General features: G+C 41.7%; 1 protein-coding gene across 1 annotated transcript in view; it reads right to left on the reverse strand.

Moving 5' to 3' along the window:
* LOC139412093 (potassium sodium-activated channel subfamily T member 1b) overlaps positions 1-19655 on the reverse strand; it is a 75840-nt gene that overhangs the window by 9495 nt on the left and 46690 nt on the right. The window contains 8 exon segments of the mRNA XM_071158887.1: positions 453-536; positions 1027-1128; positions 1384-1495; positions 2462-2596; positions 2897-2968; positions 9771-9943; positions 10323-10428; positions 13023-13239. Of these exon segments, the coding sequence (XP_071014988.1) occupies positions 453-536; positions 1027-1128; positions 1384-1495; positions 2462-2596; positions 2897-2968; positions 9771-9943; positions 10323-10428; positions 13023-13239 (1001 nt within the window).

The raw sequence follows: 19655 nt of genomic DNA on the forward strand, positions 1-19655 counted from the left end.
GGAAATGTTTATGTTTGTGCTTTTCTAATAACCAACTTCTGTGTTCATGCAAGTGACTGATTGAACGTGCCTGGGATAAATCCTCACTGTAGTATCTGCAATTTGGCAGTACACCCAGACCCTTGTTTGAAGAACGATATCTCACTTTCAAGGTCTCAGCTTGGAGAGAATAAGTCTTGTGAGGTATTGGTCTCCCACATTCATGAACCAGTATTGGTCGGTCACATGAATGAAGCAAACATTAATGCTGAATTATTTATGAATAATGAATATGCTAAATCATGCAAATATTACTTTCTGTGTAAGTATATAAGAGAACTAACAGGACTGTACATGGTGCATTGAGTTGGTTGGAACCTCTCCAGCATGCTGATAATAAAGAATGATTCATTTAAGATTGACTTGGAGTGTCCCTGTGTAAGAATTTCCACGACACAGATATCCATACTTACTGCACATAGGTAACCAGATCCTGGTGTGGTATCCAGGCCTAGTAAAAGTCTTGCTATGGGAATCATATAGTCCTTTACAAATGACTGTAAAAAAGCAAGAGATAGTATAAACAAACAGGAGGAACCAGAGGCTGAAAACACACTCAGGTCTAGTTCCAAAGAAAACACTATTGAGGAGAGGTGAGAAACTACTGAATGATCATTGCGCCCAAAAATACTTTAGCTCTCCATCTCTCTCCCTTCAAAGACAATATCAGATGATTTTCTCAGTAAGGACTGGAGTAAGATTACATCATACGCTGATAAGCTCCACACACCCCTGTGAACAGAGTATTCCCTCGAGACACGGATCTAATATCAGTTCTGCGGTTCTCCACCTAATGGTTAAGGGTTAGGATTTAGAGAAGTTAAGATGATCATAGCCTAAGGGAGTGACTCAGTGATCAAACAGTCCACTCTTCTGGCTGAGATAAGGTGAGGCTTCCTAGCTACGTCTCAAATGGGACCCTGGTCAAAAGTAGCGCAGTATATAGGGAATAGGGTACTATTATTTTGATTACATCTGGTAACCCACCTGGTAGAGCAGCGTATCCAGCATACTGATACTGAACACTCTGCCTGCAGCGAACGGCAGGCGGAACATGAAGGCCAAGTTGGAACCCTTATCGCGCTCTATCTGTAGGGGCGAGAGGGAAGGGGAGGGAGAGAGTGCGGGGGGAGGGAGCAGAGGGAGAGTGGGGGTGAGGAGAAGAGGGAGGGGAAAGAGTTAGGAGAGAGTGCACGTGAAATGTCACCAGCTGGCTTGCTAACCCAGCCCCAGGGCTCTATATATTCATGTCTGAGTCTGTATAAGAGTGCACCTCCCACACGACACCTGCTGAAGCCTGAGATCTAAAGATGGAGGAGTGGCATGCCCCTGAACTGCTCTCACCTTCTCTAGCTTGGAGAGAGCCAGGGAGTAGCAATCCTTAGCCCTGAACTGCATAAACCTCATGTTGGAGGGGTGGGTCAGCTCGGTGATGATACTGAGACTGGGGAACAGCCTGGACAAAATGGAGAGAGAGAAAGAGAGAGGTGGAGGAGAGGGGGGGGGGAGAGGGATGAGGGAGGAAGGGAGAGAGAGTGGTAAGGAGTGGGTGGGAAGAGGGGATGGAGGGAAAAGAGGATGAGGGAGAGAGAGAGAGGGATGAGGGAGGAAGGGAGAGAGAGTGGTAGGGAGTGGGTGGGAAGAGGGGATGGAGGGAAGAGAGGATGAGGGAGGGAGGGTGAGAAGGAGGGGATGGAGGGAGGGAGAGAAATAGAGAGCGAGAGAGAGGGAAGAGGGGAGGAGCAAGAGGGAAAAGAGAGAGAGGGAGGAGGGAAGGAGAGAGAGAAATAGAGAGAGAGAGGGGACAGAGATTAAATGCTTTGGGCTCATGGGTAGGACCAAGCTGGCAGTGATGCATAGTTAACATTTTAGGATGTTGAAGAAGAAAACCTTGCAGAGGTTTTCTACCCTGATAGATTCTGTTTAATATAGTTTCACCCAGGGTTTTAATAACTGAGACTTTTCAGGGAAAAGCAACTACAGTGGGTTGCAAAAGTATACACGCCCTTTGGCATTTTTTCTATTTTGTTGCCTTACAACCTCAAAATAAAATGAATTTTTGGGAGGTTTGTATCATTTTTTTTTAACCTTTATTTAACTAGGCAAGTCAGTTAAGAACAAATTCTTATTTTCAATGATGGCCTAGGAAGAGTGGGTTAACTGCCTGTTCAGGGGCAGAACAACAGATTTTTACCTTGTCAGCTCGGGGATTTGAACTTGCAACCTTCTAGATTCTAGGAATAGTTTTTCTGTCTGTTCCATGCTTGCAAAACAAATGTCCCTCTTGGATAATACAATTGTTGTTCATAATAATGCTTTACTAGACTACAAGTAGTCCACACAATAGTTTACTCAAAATGGAGAGCTAAAACTCTGTGTGCAGTCGATAATTTAACATGGGAGAATGCCTCCCATACCATACCTGAACATGGTCTGTACGTTGACGATAGTCTTGGCATCTGCCATATAGTCCTCCTCAGCACTCATGGTGCTCTCCTTGTCCACCACCACCAGGTTATCAGCATAGATGATGCCACACTGTAGCAGATTGTCCAGGCTGCCACAGAGAGAGCAAAACACAAAAGAATGCATAATGAAAATCTGCCACAAAGAGAACCCAACACACCATATTATGATATTCATGACTTTGAAATTTAGCAGCCTATAAAAGAAGCACGTGTAATTGATTTCACTTGATAATTGTAAATCCCTGGGATGTAATAAAATGGTACGTCATGGAATGATATGTGCTTCATTGTTACCTGTCCGTGCGTGACGTCATTTGAATAGAGAAGGGTAATTGTAATTCTGCGAGGAAGGGCATTATGTTTATAATGATTGAGTAACGAACACCTACTTATCTATGGTTCCGCCCATGAAGTAGACCATTGGGAAACAGCAGATGGCTTCTAGGAAGTGGTTGTCAGGCCTGCAAACAGGAAAACACATATCAATAGGGACAGGACAACTGCAACCACACACAGATTAAATACAGGTAACTGCCAAAAATAAAGTAAAGGAAACACCAACATAAAGTGTCTTAATAGGGCATTGGGCCACCAGAACAGCTTCAATTAGACTTGCCATAAATTATACAAGTGTCTGGAACTCTATTGGAGGGATGCAACACAGTTCTTTCACAAGAAACTCCATAATTTGGATTTTTGCTAATGGTTGTGGAAATCACTGTCTCAGGCACCACTCCAGAATCTCCTATAAGTGTTTCATTGGGTTAAGATCTGGTGACTGACACACACACACACACACACACACACACACACACACACACACACACACACACACACACACACACATACCCTTTTAAACCCCCTATGCTCCATTGAAACCCCTTTTTAAAAGTCACTGAGATCCCTTCCTCTAGCCATGGTACCAAAAAGATTGGGCAACTGGGCAGTTTTATACATGACACCAATACCCTGACTACACCGCTCGTGAGTGCGAGCGTTGCAAAATAAATGTAGAAATCTATGTTATTCAATTATTGCACCCACACTGCTCGTGCACATCTGCATTACCAAGGGCAAAAAATATGTCCTTTCTATGGTTATACCCACATGGGTGATTGAAAGACGAACTGTGTTGCCTGGTCGGTGTAGTAACACTATGAAAGTTTAGATGCTAATCACCATATAAGTTCAAAGATGAAAAAGCCTGGAAGGAGGAGAGATGACTAGAAACGATTCGGTTGACCGTTTTATGTGTGGATTAATTGTCAGAGTAGAGGACCTTGTGCATTTCAGGTAAAATATCAACTTAATGTTTATAACCCAGGACAAATTAGCTAGCAACAGCAAGCTAGCTAAATAGGACAAATTAGCTAGCAAGTGCAAGCTAGCTAAATTGCCATACGTTTAATTATTTTCGACCTGTCCCCAAATTAATGTAATTGGTTCAGAGTTTGTTTTGATATTTTAAACTGCGTGCCGTGATCGCGCTTGGTGAGGGGGGACTAAATAAATGTATGCACGATTACGCAAATGCGCAGCCGGTTTGGGTTCCGTGTAAGTGTGATGTTAATTGCTTACCTCAGGAACCACACCTGTGTGGAAGCATCTGCTTTCAATATATGTTATATCCCTCATTTACTCTACATGTATCCCTCATTTACGCATTTCCTTTATTTTGGCAGTTACCTGAACATACAAGTGGGAATTTAGACAATTAGAAACTAAAGCGAATCATCATAGCAAATCAATTTGCCTTTGGCTGTGCATTGAATTACATAATGCCCTAAAATGCGTATGTAACAAACATGTATTATGTTAACTGTTTGCTCACTGGATTACAAAATACTGCTTCCTCATAATTACTCAGGATATATGCAATATGGCCAATTAGACTGTTGCCATGATAACCCCTCATACAGTAGGCAGCTTTTAATTAAGTGGCACTTGGCTAGATAAACAGACAGTGTTAGTCTCTCTGCTTCAGACTCCTTCCTACCTATCGTTCCGATTTGGTCCTGCCGTACATACCTACACGTACGCTACGGTGTCGTGTCTTTGGAGTTATTAATAGGTGAAGACTTATTTTATCAAATCAATTATTATTACGTGATTAAACTAATCATGTAAATTTAATTAACTAGGAAGTCGGGGCACCACCGAAAATCTTCAGATTATAAAGTTATAATTTTCCGAATATAATTCTTCAGATATTTTAATATCTGATCAATTAGTCTTCTATTAATGAATTATTATTTACCTCACGTCAGTCTCATCTGAACGTCGTAAATGGTTGATTATCTGCATGAACCTAGCCTTTACTATAAATCATCCATACACCAATTGGCTTAATCATTTATTTACTAACTAATAATCAGAGAAATGCATAAACAAACAAACAGTAGATATTGGTTACTAACAAATGATAGGGAAGATTCCCTAGTGGTCCTAGCCGATATGACGGCTTGGTGGACAAAGGGAAGTGGGTGTGGACTGAGAAAGAAGCGGGAAAGACAAAAGGGATCACTACACACAGTTGATAATTATATTAATTGAAATGCTAATCCTTTACACATGAACGCTCACTCATTCGGGATTAATTGCAATCAATATATATATGCCCATGTGTCGTTGTGATCTTCTCTGTTGGAATCCGGTCCGTCTGCTGGAGAGTCCATCAGAGTTTCGCTTGCTCTCTTTCTGTTACCTTGAAGATCAAAGTCTTTTGTGGTTAGAATAGTTACTTCAGAGTACCATTCAGAAATGTTCTCCTAGAATAGAGGTTTCGGCAGTTGTCTGTATTCTCGTCCCAGGTTTACATAATTTCTAGCTGCAGACTAGTAATTAGTATCTATAATTTGCTCTTATTCTGTAGGGATCGATAGTCTCAGAGTTTAACCATTTCCAGCCATGTAGCCAATGGTATGGTTAGGAATTCAATAACTATTTGCAATCACAGCTCACGCTGTGGGTTTGCTCAGTCTTGATACTCAAACCTGTGCCACCTTAGCTTACACCGAGGTATGCGTGGTCTAAACTATTCGCAATCACAGCTCACGCTGTGGGTTTGCTTAGTCTTAAGATAATTTTCTTAGGAGGGGCTTTTATTCGTAACAGTAGAAAGGCGGTTCCATGACGCCTGATCATGTCTGTGTTCACGGGGGCGGGCCAATGACTTAGTTAAACTTTAAAGGGAATACAATTCTCTCACATTAAAGGTTTAACATCACATCATTTCACAAATAGTTAATCTTTACTCATTCATTTTATACAATAATTAGATGCAAGCCTCATAACTGAGGAACCGGTATAAACAGAGTTAGGGTAATGTGGCTGTATTGTCTTTCATGAGGTCACAAACATGAAACAAAACGGACCGGGTCGTAGCTGGCTTCTCCACCGACCGTTTACACATTCTCCAAAATATGGATATGGTTAAATTCTGGAATGTAGTATAATTTGGCGGGAGTTCCTTTGTTCTACTGTGAAACTCGCTCTCTCTCCATACTGCATGGCCAGGAATTTACGACCTGAGATAACAGAACCTGGGTGTAGGAGAGAGTGAGAAGCCACGATCTATACCCAGAAAGGGCCATGTCATGACAACGGTCACAAGACGCAGGTCTCCTTATTGTCCCTAGAATTTCTAAGCAAACAGCTGGAGGCAGGGCTTTCTCCTATAGAGCTCCAATTTTATGGAATGGTCTTATTTGACCCTGCTGGTCATCTATGAATGTTTGAACATCTTGGCCATGTACTGTTATAATCTCTACCCGGCAAAGACAAAAGAGGACTGGCCACCCCTCAGAGCCGGGTTCCTCTCTAAGTCCCTGCCTTTCTAGGGAGTTTTTCCTAGCCACCGTGCTTCTACATCTGCATTGCTTGCTGTTTGGGGTTTTAGGTTGGGTTTCTGTATAGCACTTTGTGACATCGGCTGATGTAAAAAGGGCTTTATAAATCAATTTGATTGATTGATATTACCATAGACTAGGCCTGGGCGATAAATCAATTATTATCGAGGTAATTACTTCCCTCAATAACGATATAAAAATGTTTAGAATCATTTTCGATAATGTCGATATAGAATAATTAGGTACAGCAGTCCATTTCACCTCTGACGCAGCAGGAGCGTGTGGAGAAGTGACAATATGCACGTGGAGAGGTATACGCCCACTAAAAAACACTTAGCACCTCGAGTGATGGAGTAGCCACTATTAATCACGAAAAATTAGTGATGTAGGTGAAAACAGTGGCAGTGATAGCCATGGAGAAGGAGCAGCTTCCAACAAAGAAATGATTGATGAAAAAGGTTATTTGGAAGTGGTTTGGCTTTTTGAAGTCTGGCAAAGAGCAGAGCAATGTTCGGTGCAAATTGTGCCATAGACAGGTGGCTACCAAGTCTGGTAATACGACAAATCTTTTTCACCATCTGAAGCAAAATCACTCTTTGGAACATGCAGAAAGTTGAGTTTGCGCCACGGTATTGATAAACGCCCCTCAAGCACCAGCCAATTTAGGGATGTTTGCCCGAAGCAGTAAACAGAGACAGTGTTTATGCCCTAACGAGCAAACATTGAAAAGACACAGACATCACAACTGCTATTATGCACGCTACCAATTAGCACAATCGAAAAGCAAGGTTTCAAGAGAATTATCTATTTAATTGACCCCAGGTACGTGCTCCCTGGCCGCAAACATCTCTCACATCGCACTGCCTAATCTCTACGCCTAGCGTAGGGAAAAAGTTGAGGAACAGCTCAAGACAGATTCTGCTACTACTACCAATCTGTGGTCTAGTCGCACATCAGAGCCTTATATTAGCCTCACTACCCACGATATTGACAAAGACTGGAATCTTCTAAATAAATGCCTTCAAACATCATACTTTCCCGACTACCACACGGGTGAAGCTATAGCAGAGGGGCTCATTGACGCTCTCGCCTCCTGGAGACAGATAGTGGTGCGAACGTGGTGAAGGCAGCTCAAATCAACAAATGGACCCAACTGCAATGCTTTGGACATTGTCTGCACTTGGCCATTGGTAAGTAACCTTGTCAATTGTGTATATTGAAGTGATTGGTTAGACGAAACTAAATGTGCATTTTTTTTCATTAACTGATTAAGTTAAATATTACATTTGTACATAACTAAAGGGATTATTGTGATTGAACATTTTATTAAAATCTCTTAATTTCTCTTAGAGTGGGTACAGATAAACGGGTGGATCAGGCAATTGGAGTATGCAAGAAAGTGGTAGGTGCCTTTTCCTATTCGTGGAGAAAGCAGAGAGACCTGGCAGTTGCTCAAAAAGAACACAACCTACCCCAGCACAAGTTGGTGACAGAGTCACCTACCAGGTGGGGATCACGTCAAAAGATGGTGCAAAGAGTACTGGAGCAGAAGAAAGCCATTTCACAGGTCTTGTCCAGTGACAAGAAGACCTGGCACTTAGCTCCCACCTATACAGATATAGATGTTCTTGAGTCCATCAACCAGACATTGACCCCACTCCTAGAATTCACAGATGCTTTGTCTGGTGAGTCTTATCTGAAGCCAGTACTACACCTGTTCAATACAGCGGTCATGAAACCTGATGATGGTGAAACAGAGCTCACCCAAACCACCAAAACGATAGTCATGGACTATCTGAATGAGAAATATGATGACCTCCTGGACTTATCCTAGTTGGTCGACCCTCGGTTTAAAAACACATTACATCAAAGAGAAGGTGGACCACATAAAACCAAGAGCTCTCTCAGAGATGGTCAATGAGGGACTTGAAAACACAAGCCCAGCACAGGGAGACATTGCTGCTGCTGCTTCACCACAACTGCCAGCTAAAAAGTCACTGGGCAGTTTTTTCAAAAAGCCATGCTCCACCACCACAGGTCTTACTGAAATCCAGCTGATAGAAAAGGAATTCAGCTGTTACCTTCCAGTCTCCTGATGCTGACAGTGAAACCAATCCACTGGACTGGTGGAAGATGTACCCCAAAAAAACATTCCCAAAGTCAGCCACCTGGGAAAGCGCTAACTGCGCATTCCTGTGACCAGCTCCCCCTCAGAGCGTGTTTTTAGCACAGGTGGCAACATAGTGACCTACCATAGGGCAGCTTTAAAGCCAGAGACCGTAGACAGACTTGTCTTTCTTGCTTGTAACACAACAACCCCAACTGTGATGTGCCATTAGGCTAACAGTTATAATACATAGACTTGCACTATTTGTTCGTTTTTATTTTATTTCTTGTTCATAACTTGTTTAGGGTTTATAGCTTTAAAAAAGTGGAGTTAACGTTATTTGTGAGTTCTTCTACTTCTGACAATAAATAAGAAACATTAAAGCCTTGTTCAGGCAGGCTTGAGTCTGAAGCAAAAATGACCCTTTTAAGCATTATTTGATTAATATCGTGATAATTATCGTTATCGAATGAAAAATATATACATCATGATCATTTATTTGCCATATCGCCCAGCCCTACCATAGACTGTATGTTATTACAGAGCAACATGGCTCTCTGTTTATCTACACAAATAAAACTTCGCTGGAGAGTCTTTTGAAGTTATTGTAATGAAATCCCTACTGAATTATTAGTGGCAAAAACATAATACACTTACATGCGCACGCACGCACGCACACGCGCACACACCTGAGTGCTCCCCAGCGCTCCATTAATCCAACAGAGGCACTGCCAGCAATGAATAATGCAGAACTCATTTCTCAACCTGCGTCACTAAAGTTAACCCCAGGCTACTGCTATATAATAACCTCTCTCTCGCTTGGTAACACTTTCTTTTGAAGCTACCATCGGTGTGTAATATATTTTACTGCTATAATTAAGAAATAAGGCCTGAGGAGGTGTGGTACAGCATATGGCCAATATACCACAGCTGGAGTGCCTGGACGCAGCCCTTAGTCATGGTATATTGGCCATATATCACAAACCCCCGAGGGTATGTTTTGTCATAAGCTCTGATACACCACGGCTTTCAGCCAATCAGCATTCAAGGCTCGACCCACAAGGTTTATAAGTAGTTTACCAACTGAATGTAATGCATTATGAAAAGAACATACAGTATATATAAGCAGGAATACTGTGTTATGCATTTATAAAGGCTTTTATAAGATTCCATAAGTCATTACCAATGCTTACAGTCTTAAAATGCACTTTGAGTGTCCTATAAAGCACTATAAATACATTATAAACAGGTCGTTTTTCAAGGATGTGTTAGCTAAAACCCTTATAAAGAAGCAGAGTGATTTCTTACGGGTAGTCTAGTAGCAGTACAATAGGGTTGAGCTCTTTTCTGGGGCGGTAGTAAGCACGTAGAGGGACGATGAAGTTATAAAGGCCGTTCCCTGCCGTCTCCGCGGATACTATGATCAGCTTGTTCTTAAAACCATAGGCCTTGGCATCCTCAAAACTGTTGTGTCTGCAACCCTGGATATGAAAATGAAAAAAACATTTTTTATTATGTTTAAATGTTGTTAATGTTTGTCATGCATGTCAGTTTTATTGGATAAATCTTAAGGCAACTTTTGTTTCCATAAACAAACTATTCCATAAACTATTGTGTTGGCAATATACAATTATATGTTTCTGCTCTATTCTATTATTCAAGGCTACAAAGACTAATTATATTATTCATACAGTCAACATAACAAAGAGGAGCCATACAATTGTTTAGACACAGCACAACACAACAGGATACAATGTAATTGTTTACTGTCCTTGGAATAGGATTATGTGGCTTAACAAGAGAATAAAACCACGTTTGTTTTTGCACAACAGGCCTCCTCATGTACTTGTCTCTACTCACCTTGTCCAGCCGAAGGCAGCAGAATGAGGCTTTCTGAGGTAGGAGATGGCACAGGGTTGGAGAGCTGCCAATGTATGGGGAGTTGGGAGGGTATCCTTTCACAAAGCTGAGGTAAAATAACAGCAAAAACACACACATGCAGAGAAAGGCTTGAGAAGAAGCAATAGACCAGAAACTTTAGCCACAAGGCAAGGATTGAATAATCAAATCAATTTGTATTCGTCACATGCCTCGTAAACAACTTGGTGCATCCATACTGCTTTTACTGCTGGAGTCTTTGAAACATGCTTGTGCCTTCCTCTGACGTCGCCTAGTATAGAGGTCCTGGATGGCAGGGAGCTCGGCCCCAGTGATAAACTGGGCCGTACGCTCTACCCTCTGTAGGTGTCCAAACTTTTGAATGGTACTGTATATATATTCAAAGCTTTGCTGTATTGAAGGCTAGCACAGAGGAGTGATGGATTGCTACATACAGTATTGACTGAGTGAGTGCATCCTTTTTCCAAAGGCTTGTCTATCACATGACCACGCAGGGGCACTGTAGAACAAAAAGCTCAATTTTAGTCTCATCTGACCAGAGTACCTTCTTCCATATGTTTGGGGAGTCTCCCACTTGTCTTTTGGTTAACACCAAATGTGTTTGCTTATTTTTTTTCTTTAAGCAATGGCTTTTTTCTGGCCTCTCTTCCGTAAAGCCCAGCTCTGTGGAGTGTATGGCGTAAAGTGGTCCTATGGATAGATACTCCAGTCTCCGCCGTGGAGCTTTGCATCTCCTTCAGGGTTATCTTTGGTCTCTTTGTTGCCGCTCTGGTTAATGCCTTCCTTGCCTGGTCCGTGTGTTTTGCTGGGAGGCCCTCTCTTGGCAAGTTTGCTGGGGTGCCATATTCTTTACATTTTTCAATAATGGATTTAATGTTACTCCGTGGGATGATCAAAGTTTCAGATATTTTTTTATAGCCCAACCCTGATCTGTACTTCTCCACAACTTTGTCCCTGACCTGTTTGGAGAGCTCCTTGGTCTTCATAGTGCCGCTTGCTTGCTGGTGCCCTTGCTTAGTAGTGTTGCAGACTCTGGGGCCTTTCAGAACAGGTGAAAATATACACATACTGAGATCATGTGACACTTAAATAAAGTCCACCTGTGTGCAATCTAACAAATTATGTGATTTCTGAAGGTAATTGGTTGCACCAGATCTTATTTAGGGGCTTCATCGCGAAGGGGGTGAATATATATATATACTGTATATGCACCACTTTTCCGTTTTTTATTTTTGAGAATTGTTTGATACAAGTATTTTTTTTTAAATTTCACTTCACCAATTTTGACTATTTTGTGTATGTCCATTACATGAAATCCAAATAAAAAGCTATTTAAATTACAGATTGTAATGCAACAAAGTAGGAAAAACGCCAAGGGGGGTGAATACTTTTGCAAGGCACTTAGTGACCGTTGAGAGGGTTGTGAGGGGGAAATGCCCATAGGGGGAGTAGCAGGGAGCAGGTAGCTGACTAGTGATGGCTGTTCAGCAGCCTGATGGTCTAAGGGTAGAAACTATTGGCCAGTCTTCCAGTTTTTGTCATGATGCTTCTGTACTGCCCACGTATGAGTAATTGAAGCGGGGTATGGCTTGGGTGGCTTGGGTGGCTTGGGTCCCTGATGATATTCTTGGCTTTCCTGCGACACCTGGTCTTGCAGGGGTCCTGTAGGGTAGGCAGTGTGCACCTAATGGTGGGTTTGGCTGCGCGTATCACCCTCTGAAGCACCTTGCGATGCGCGGTGGTGAAGTTGCCATACCAGGCTGTGATGCAGCCCAACAGTATGCTCTCAAAGGTGCTCCTGTAGAACACTCCCGTCTCTCTCTTATTCTCCATCTCTCTCTTTTCCAGGCAGCAGTACATCCAGCACCACTCAAAGCATGGAAGCTAAACATGCACCATGCATGGAAGGCAGAGAGCATAAAAGAGCCTGCAGGCTAGGAGAGGCTAAATCATGTCTTGCTCTGCGAGAGGAGAGCGTGTCGTGGCCAAGACTGCCCTAAACTGCTGTGTGCTGAGTTGGGTTGTATGGGCTGAGACAAGCACTGTGACATTGCCAGAAGCACAGCCAGACACATGCAATATGTTCTGAGTAGTAGCAGTCTCTTGCCGCAGGATGTCATGGCAGAGAGTGTTATTTATGTAACTGTGGTCTAAGGGCTCAATGTTATGCACTGAAAAACAGAAAGAAAGGAAGAAAGGCATAGAGAGACACAAAAAGAGAGAGAGAAAAAAATTAAGAAAACGAAAGAACGAAAGAAGGAATCCAGTAGTCTAGCCTACTCTATCACACAGATAGATTGAGACAGGACAAGTTACTCAGATCCTATGATTTATGATTTGAGAAGGAGCCATATCAGGTGGAGAAGTATGCTACCTTTCATTCATCAGACACATCCATCACCCACACGCCACCTCAGTACCTTAAGACATCACCACACAGGTTACTTGTCATTACCTACACATTCCAACTCAATCCTTTCAATCTCACACCTATTACCTTTGTGACATAAAGTCAAATGAGCGTAATCCACAGTCACCCGCTCCAACCCCCATCCATCCCACACACAGTAGGAATTTACTGCAATCCACCAATTTATTCCCGACCCGCCAAAATAACTCCTACACCCCTCCCAATCCTCTCCTCCGTGATCGGACACTCACTCTGACACCGACGAGCCCTCCTCGTCTGAGTGGTTGGTCTCGTCCTCTGATTGGTCGCTGAGCAGGTCGCAGGGCAAAATGGAGGAGGAGTCAGCTATCTCCAGGACGGGGGCAATGCTGGGCCGTCTACTCCCAGCCCCGTTCTCTGTAGGCAGGGTCAGTTTGCTGCAGTCTTCTGGGGGGTCCGCCGGGTTCTGGAGGTCCATGGCGACCGTCCCTGGAAAACGTGGTAGAACGGACGGTGAGACAATTATATGTATGGGGTGGTGCTGAGGTGTAAAAAGCCCTAGTGTTAGATAGATGGAATTCATTTTCAATGACATTGTCCATTTATTGAAAACTGTTTGAAAAAAAACTTTAGTGATACTTCCTATTAAAACACTATACATAGAGCATTTTAAGCACATGATGTTGTCTAGTGATGATACTCATGATTCTTTTTTTTATTGAAATGAACCCGCACAGCAGCCACGTGTCATTACTTTTGGATGAATTAGAAATCTTTGTCTTTTGTCTTTATCCAAAGCGGCACAATCATCCATCAAACTCATATTTCCTCTACATTTCATTTTAGTTTTAGTGGACTTTACAGACTACTCAACAATATCTGGGTCGTTCCACGTTCCACGAAATGGATGCCTTTTTTTTACCCCCTTTTTCGTGGTATCCAATTGTTAGTCGTTACTGTCTTGTCTCATCGCTACAACTCAAATTAAATCAAAATCAAACTCCAGTACGGGCTCGGGAGAGACGAAGGTCGAGAGCCATGCGTCCTCCGAAACACAACCCAACCAAGCCACACTGCTTCTTAACACAGAGCACATCCAACCCGGAAGCCAGCTGCACCAATATGTCGGAGGAAACACCATACGCCTGGTCAGCGTGCACTGCACCCGGCCCGCCACAGGAGGCGCTAGTGCGCAACGAGACAGGATATCCCTACCGGCCAAGCCCTCCCTAACCTGGATGACACTAGGCCAATTCGCCCCATGGACCTCCCAGTCACGGCCAGCTGCGACAGAGCCTGGGTTCGAACCCAGAGTCTCTGCACAGCCTTAGAACACCGCACCACCCGGGAGGCCCTGAAATGGATGCCTTTTGCGTCCCTTTGATATTTTATGTAGAAATTATGCACCAATATTGAATTTCAATTTTTAAAAGCATGTTATATTAAAATGAAGTGCACTTTAATATAGACCTCATTCAATAAGAATTCAGTCAATCAGATGGTTTATATAATTAAAGGCTTGCTAAAGTGCAAAATTAAGCATTTTCAACCCACTTAATCCAAAAAATGTATCCAAGTTTCACCATCTATGTAAAGGCCTAGTTATTCTGCTGCTTTGACAAAGTCATTTCAGAATATTATTGTTTATATTCAGATTAGTGATGCATTTACGTCTGTCCTTCATTTTAAAGTATAAACCAATTTACACCTTTAAAATAATGTACCATTCCACCAAGATAAATTATTCACAGCAGGTTACATCATTTGGGTCTTCTGAACAGCATGGTGGAACAGGAAGTCAGTCTTCTCTCTTTTTTTGGTCTATTTATAATTGTTCATTCTAGCAAAACTTAAATGTGATTATATTTTCATTATATGTGGAACATACAGTATGTACAGTTGAAGTCAGAAGTTTACATACACTTAGGTTGGAGTCATTAAAACTGGTTTTTCAACCACTCCCCACATTTCTTGTTAACAAAATATAGTTTTGGCAAGTCAGTTAGGACATCTACTTTGTGCATGACATAAGTAATTTTTCCTACAACTGTTTACAGACAGATTATTTAACTTATAATTCACTGTATCACAATTCCAGTGGGTCAGAAGTTACATACACTAAGTTGACTGTGCCTTTAAACAGCCTGGGAAATTCCAGAAAATGATGTCATGGCTTTAGAAGTTTCTGATAGGCTAATTGACATCATTTGAGTCAATTGGAGGTGTACCTGTGGATGTATTTCAAGGCCTACCTTCAAACTCAATGCCTCTTTGCTTGGCATCATGGGAAAATCAAAAGAAATCAGCCAATACTTCAGAAAAAAAGTTGTAGACCTCCACAAGGTGGGTTCATCCTTGGGAGCTATTTCCTGAAGGTAGCACGTTCATCTGTACAAACAATAGTACACAAGTATAAACACCATGGGACCACGCAGCCGTCATAGCACTCAGGAAGGAGACACATTCTGTCTCCGAGAGATGAACGTACGGTGCGAAAAGTGTAAATCAATCCCAGAACAACAGCAAAGGACCTTGTGAAGATGCTGAGGGAAACAGGTACAAAAGTATCTACAGTGCCTTGCGAAAGTATTCGGCCCCTTTGAACTTTCCGACCTTTTGCCACATTTCAGGCTTCAAACATAAAGATATAAAACTGTATTTTTTTGTGAAGAATCAACAACAAGTGGGACACAATCATGAAGTGAAACAACATTTATTGGATATTTCAAACTTTTTTAACAAATCAAAAACTGAAAAATTGGGCGTGCAAAATTATTCAGCCCCCTTAAGTTAATATTTTGTAGCGCCACCTTTTGCTGCGATTACAGCTGTAAGTCGCTTGGGGTATGTCTCTATCAGTTTTGCACATCGAGAGACTGACATTTTTTCCCATTCCTCCTTGCAAAACAGCTCGAGCTCAGTGAGGTTGGATGGAGAGCATTTGTGAACAGCAGTTTTCAGTTCTTTCCACAGATTCTCGATTGGATTCAGGTCTGGACTTTGACTTGGCCATTCTAACACCTGGATATGTTTATTTTTGAACCATTCCATTGTAGATTTTGCTTTCTGTTTTGCATCATTGTCTTGTTGGAAGACAAATCTCAGTCCCAGTCTCAGGTCTTTTGCAGACTCCATCAGGTTTTCTTCCAGAATGGTCCTGTATTTGGCTCCATCCATCTTCCCATCAATTTTAACCATCTTCCCTGTCCCTGCTGAAGAAAAGCAGGCCCAAACCATGATGCTGCCACCACCATGTTTGACAGTGGGGATGGTGTGTTGCTTTTACGCCAAACATAACGTTTTGCATTGTTGCCAAAAAGTTCAATTTTGGTTTCATCTGACCAGAGCACCTTCTTCCACATGTTTGGTGTGTCTCCCAGGTGGCTTGTGGCAAACTTTAAACTACACTTTTTATGGATATCTTTAAGAAATGGCTTTCTTCTTGCCACTCTTCCATAAAGGCCAGATTTGTGCAATATACGACTGATTGTTGTCCTATGGACAGAGTCTCCCACCTCAGCTGTAAATCTCTGCAGTTCATCCAGAGTGATCATGGGCCTCTTGGCTGCATCTCTGATCAGTCTTCTCCTTGTATGAGCTGAAAGTTTAGAGGGACGGCCAGGTCTTGGTAGATTTGCAGTGGTCTGATACTCCTTCCATTTCAATATTATCGCTTGCACAGTGCTCCTTGGGATGTTTAAAGCTTGGGAAATCTTTTTGTATCCAAAAACCGGCTTTAAACTTCTTCACAACAGTATCTCGGACCTGCCTGGTGTGTTCCTTGTTCTTCATGATGCTCTCTGCGCTTTTAACGGACCTCTGAGACTATCACAGTGCAGGTGCATTTATACGGAGACTTGATTACACACAGGTGGATTGTATTTATCATCATTAGTCATTTAGGTCAACATTGGATCATTCAGAGATCCTCACTGAACTTCTGGAGAGAGTTTGCTGCACTGAAAGTAAAGGGGCTGAATAATTTTGCACGCCCAATCTTTCTGTTTTTGATTTGTTAAAAAAGTTAGAAATATCCAATAAATGTCGTTCCACTTCATGATTGTGTCCCACTTGTTGTTGATTCTTCACAAAAAATACAGTTTTATATCTTTATGTTTGAAGCCTGAAATGTGGCGAAAGGTCGCAAAGTTCAAGGGGGCCGAATACTTTCGCAAGGCACTGTATATCCACAGTAAAATGAGTCCTATATCAAGATAACCTGAAAGGCCGCTCAAAAAGGAAGAAGCCACTGCTCCAAAACCGCCATAAAAAAAACCAGACTACGGTTTGCAACTGCACATGGGGACAAAGATTGTACTTTTGGGAGAAAAACAAAAATATAACTGTTAGGCCATAATGACCATTGTTATATTTGCAGGAAAAATGGGGAGGCTTGCAAGCCGAAGAACACCGTCCCAACCGTGAAGCACGGGGGTGGCAGAATCATGTTGTGGGGGTGCTTTGCTGCAGGAGGGACCGGGGCACTTCACAAAATAGATGGCTTCATGAGGGAGGAAAATTATGTGGATATATTGAAGCAACATCAGCTTGGTCGCAAATGTGTCTTCCAAATGGACAATGACCCAAGCATACTTCCAAAGTTGTGGCAAAATGGCTTAAAGACAACAAAGTCATGGTATTGGAGTGGCCATCACAAAGCCCTGACTTCAATCCTGTAGAACATTTGTGGGCAGAACTGAAAAAGTGTGTGCGAGCAAGGAGGCCTACAAACCTGACTCCGTTACACCAGCTCTGTCAGGAGGAATGGTCCAAAATTCACCAAACTTATTGTGGGAAGCTTGTAGAAGGCTACCCAAAACATTTGACCAAAGTTAATCAATTTAAAGACAATGCTACCAAATACTAATTGAGTGTATGTAAACTTCTGACCGACTGGGAATGTGATGAAAGAAATAAAAGCTGAAATAAATCATTCCCTCTACTATTATTCTGACATGTCACATTCTTAAAATAAAGTGGTGATCCTAACTGACCTAAGAAAGGGAATTTTTACTAGGATTAAATGTCAGCAATTTTGAAAAACTAGGGTTTAAATGTATTTGGCTAAGGTGTATGTAAACATCCACTTCAACTGTATAATTTCTTATTTCATTAACACAATGTGGTCACATGCTTTTCACCACATGAGTAGTAATGTCCGATTTTACCTAAAACTTCAACTCTGTTTTGTCAACTCTGTCAGAGGCCCAATGGCAACTTTATCGGTGTGATATTATGTGAGTTTATTTGTACAAGGGATGCTTAAACAATGAGAAAATGTTGGATTTATCTCAAACATGCTTTTAATAGTGAGGAAGTTACATAAGTGTCCGTAACAGGGTTGACAGACATTGTAGTACAAATGCAGATAAACGGCTCTTAGTTCATAGGATGTTTTATGCCTGAGATGGGAAACAGTGTTTTTATGTAGACTAAACCATCTTTGATGGACTAGACTATCTTTGATGGTTGTACAGTAATCTCAAATAAAACTGTGAAGGACCTTACTCTGCGTTACTCTGGACCCTGATCACTCTTTTGACCAACATATTAAGAATATTTCAAGGACAGCTTATTTCCATATTCGTAACAATGTAAAAATAAGTTACTTTTTGTCCAAAAAGAACAATCTGGCCTTAAATGGTAATGTACTCTTATCTCCACCCGGCACAGCCAGAAGAGGACTGGCCACCCATCAGAGCCTGGTTCCTCTCTAGGTTTCTTCCTAGGTTCCTGCCTTTCTAGCGAGTTTTTCCTAGCCATCGTGCTTCTAGATCTGTATTGCTTGCTGTTTGGGGTTTCTGTATAGCACTTTGTGACATCTGCTGATGTAAGAAGGGCTTTATAAATCAATTTGATTGATTGATTGATCTTCCATGCAATTGAATGTTGAAAGGAGATACATTTTAAAGTTCATTTCTTAAAAGTTTGCATGTCCAAAAGGCACCCATTTCATGGAACGACCCATCTAACACTGTACCATCTACCCTCCTTCTATAGAATTATAAAGTATCTGTCACAGCTGTGCTATACACAACCTTGACAAAAACAGTTGAATACAAAATGGCTTCAATGCCATCACTGAATGGATGGATGCCCTTGAGTTCACTGTCAGCATGGTAAATGACAAGTTCTTGAGCCATCCGTTCAGAGCAGATGTGTCCACCTTTGGCATCTCATTTCTGAAAGGCTACAAATGCAGGCCAAACTTTATCTCGTTATAGTGGGGAGTAGCTTCATCACCTGCCTTTAGGGTTTTAAAGGCACTATGCTGAAAGTAAAGGAACCCTACAACACATGCAAAACCACATAGATGTGCTTATGACAAAAGTATATATATGGACTGCATTACTGTATGAAAAGTCATCCATTCGTATCACAGACAACATTTTGACAGGACAGTTCATGATTATTTGGAAAACAGAACTAAAATGATGCAAAACGTGCAAAAACCTGTCAAGAAAACACTGATTAACAGCAAATACATTTTTTACAGAACATATCAAGCTTTAACAATCACACAAAAAAATGACCCTACATAATAGATAGCACAATGATATGGTAGCAACATGCGCAAACTTACCATAAAAATTGGCCTGATCAACTTTAACAAGTGAGAATAGGAAAAAAAAAAAAAAAAGTCAGCCCAGAAAAGGAAAAAAGCCAATAGAGTCAGAAAGGAACACATGCGTGCCATGTAAGAGAGCACAACCACACAACAACCACCACAAACAATCACCAGCATGTCTATTCCAGCATATGGGTCATTCCACCAATTTGAAGCATTTTGAGAAGTGTAATGTTTGATTTCACACAATTTTAACATTCTGTCATAAAGAGCACATGTTCAACTTCATAAAAAACATTTTTTTCCATCTCAAGAGGTTGAATAAATCAATTTAAAA

The sequence above is a fragment of the Oncorhynchus clarkii genome, chromosome 6 (assembly GCF_045791955.1).
Source record: "Oncorhynchus clarkii lewisi isolate Uvic-CL-2024 chromosome 6, UVic_Ocla_1.0, whole genome shotgun sequence".
Classification (NCBI taxonomy): Eukaryota; Metazoa; Chordata; class Actinopteri; order Salmoniformes; family Salmonidae; genus Oncorhynchus; species Oncorhynchus clarkii.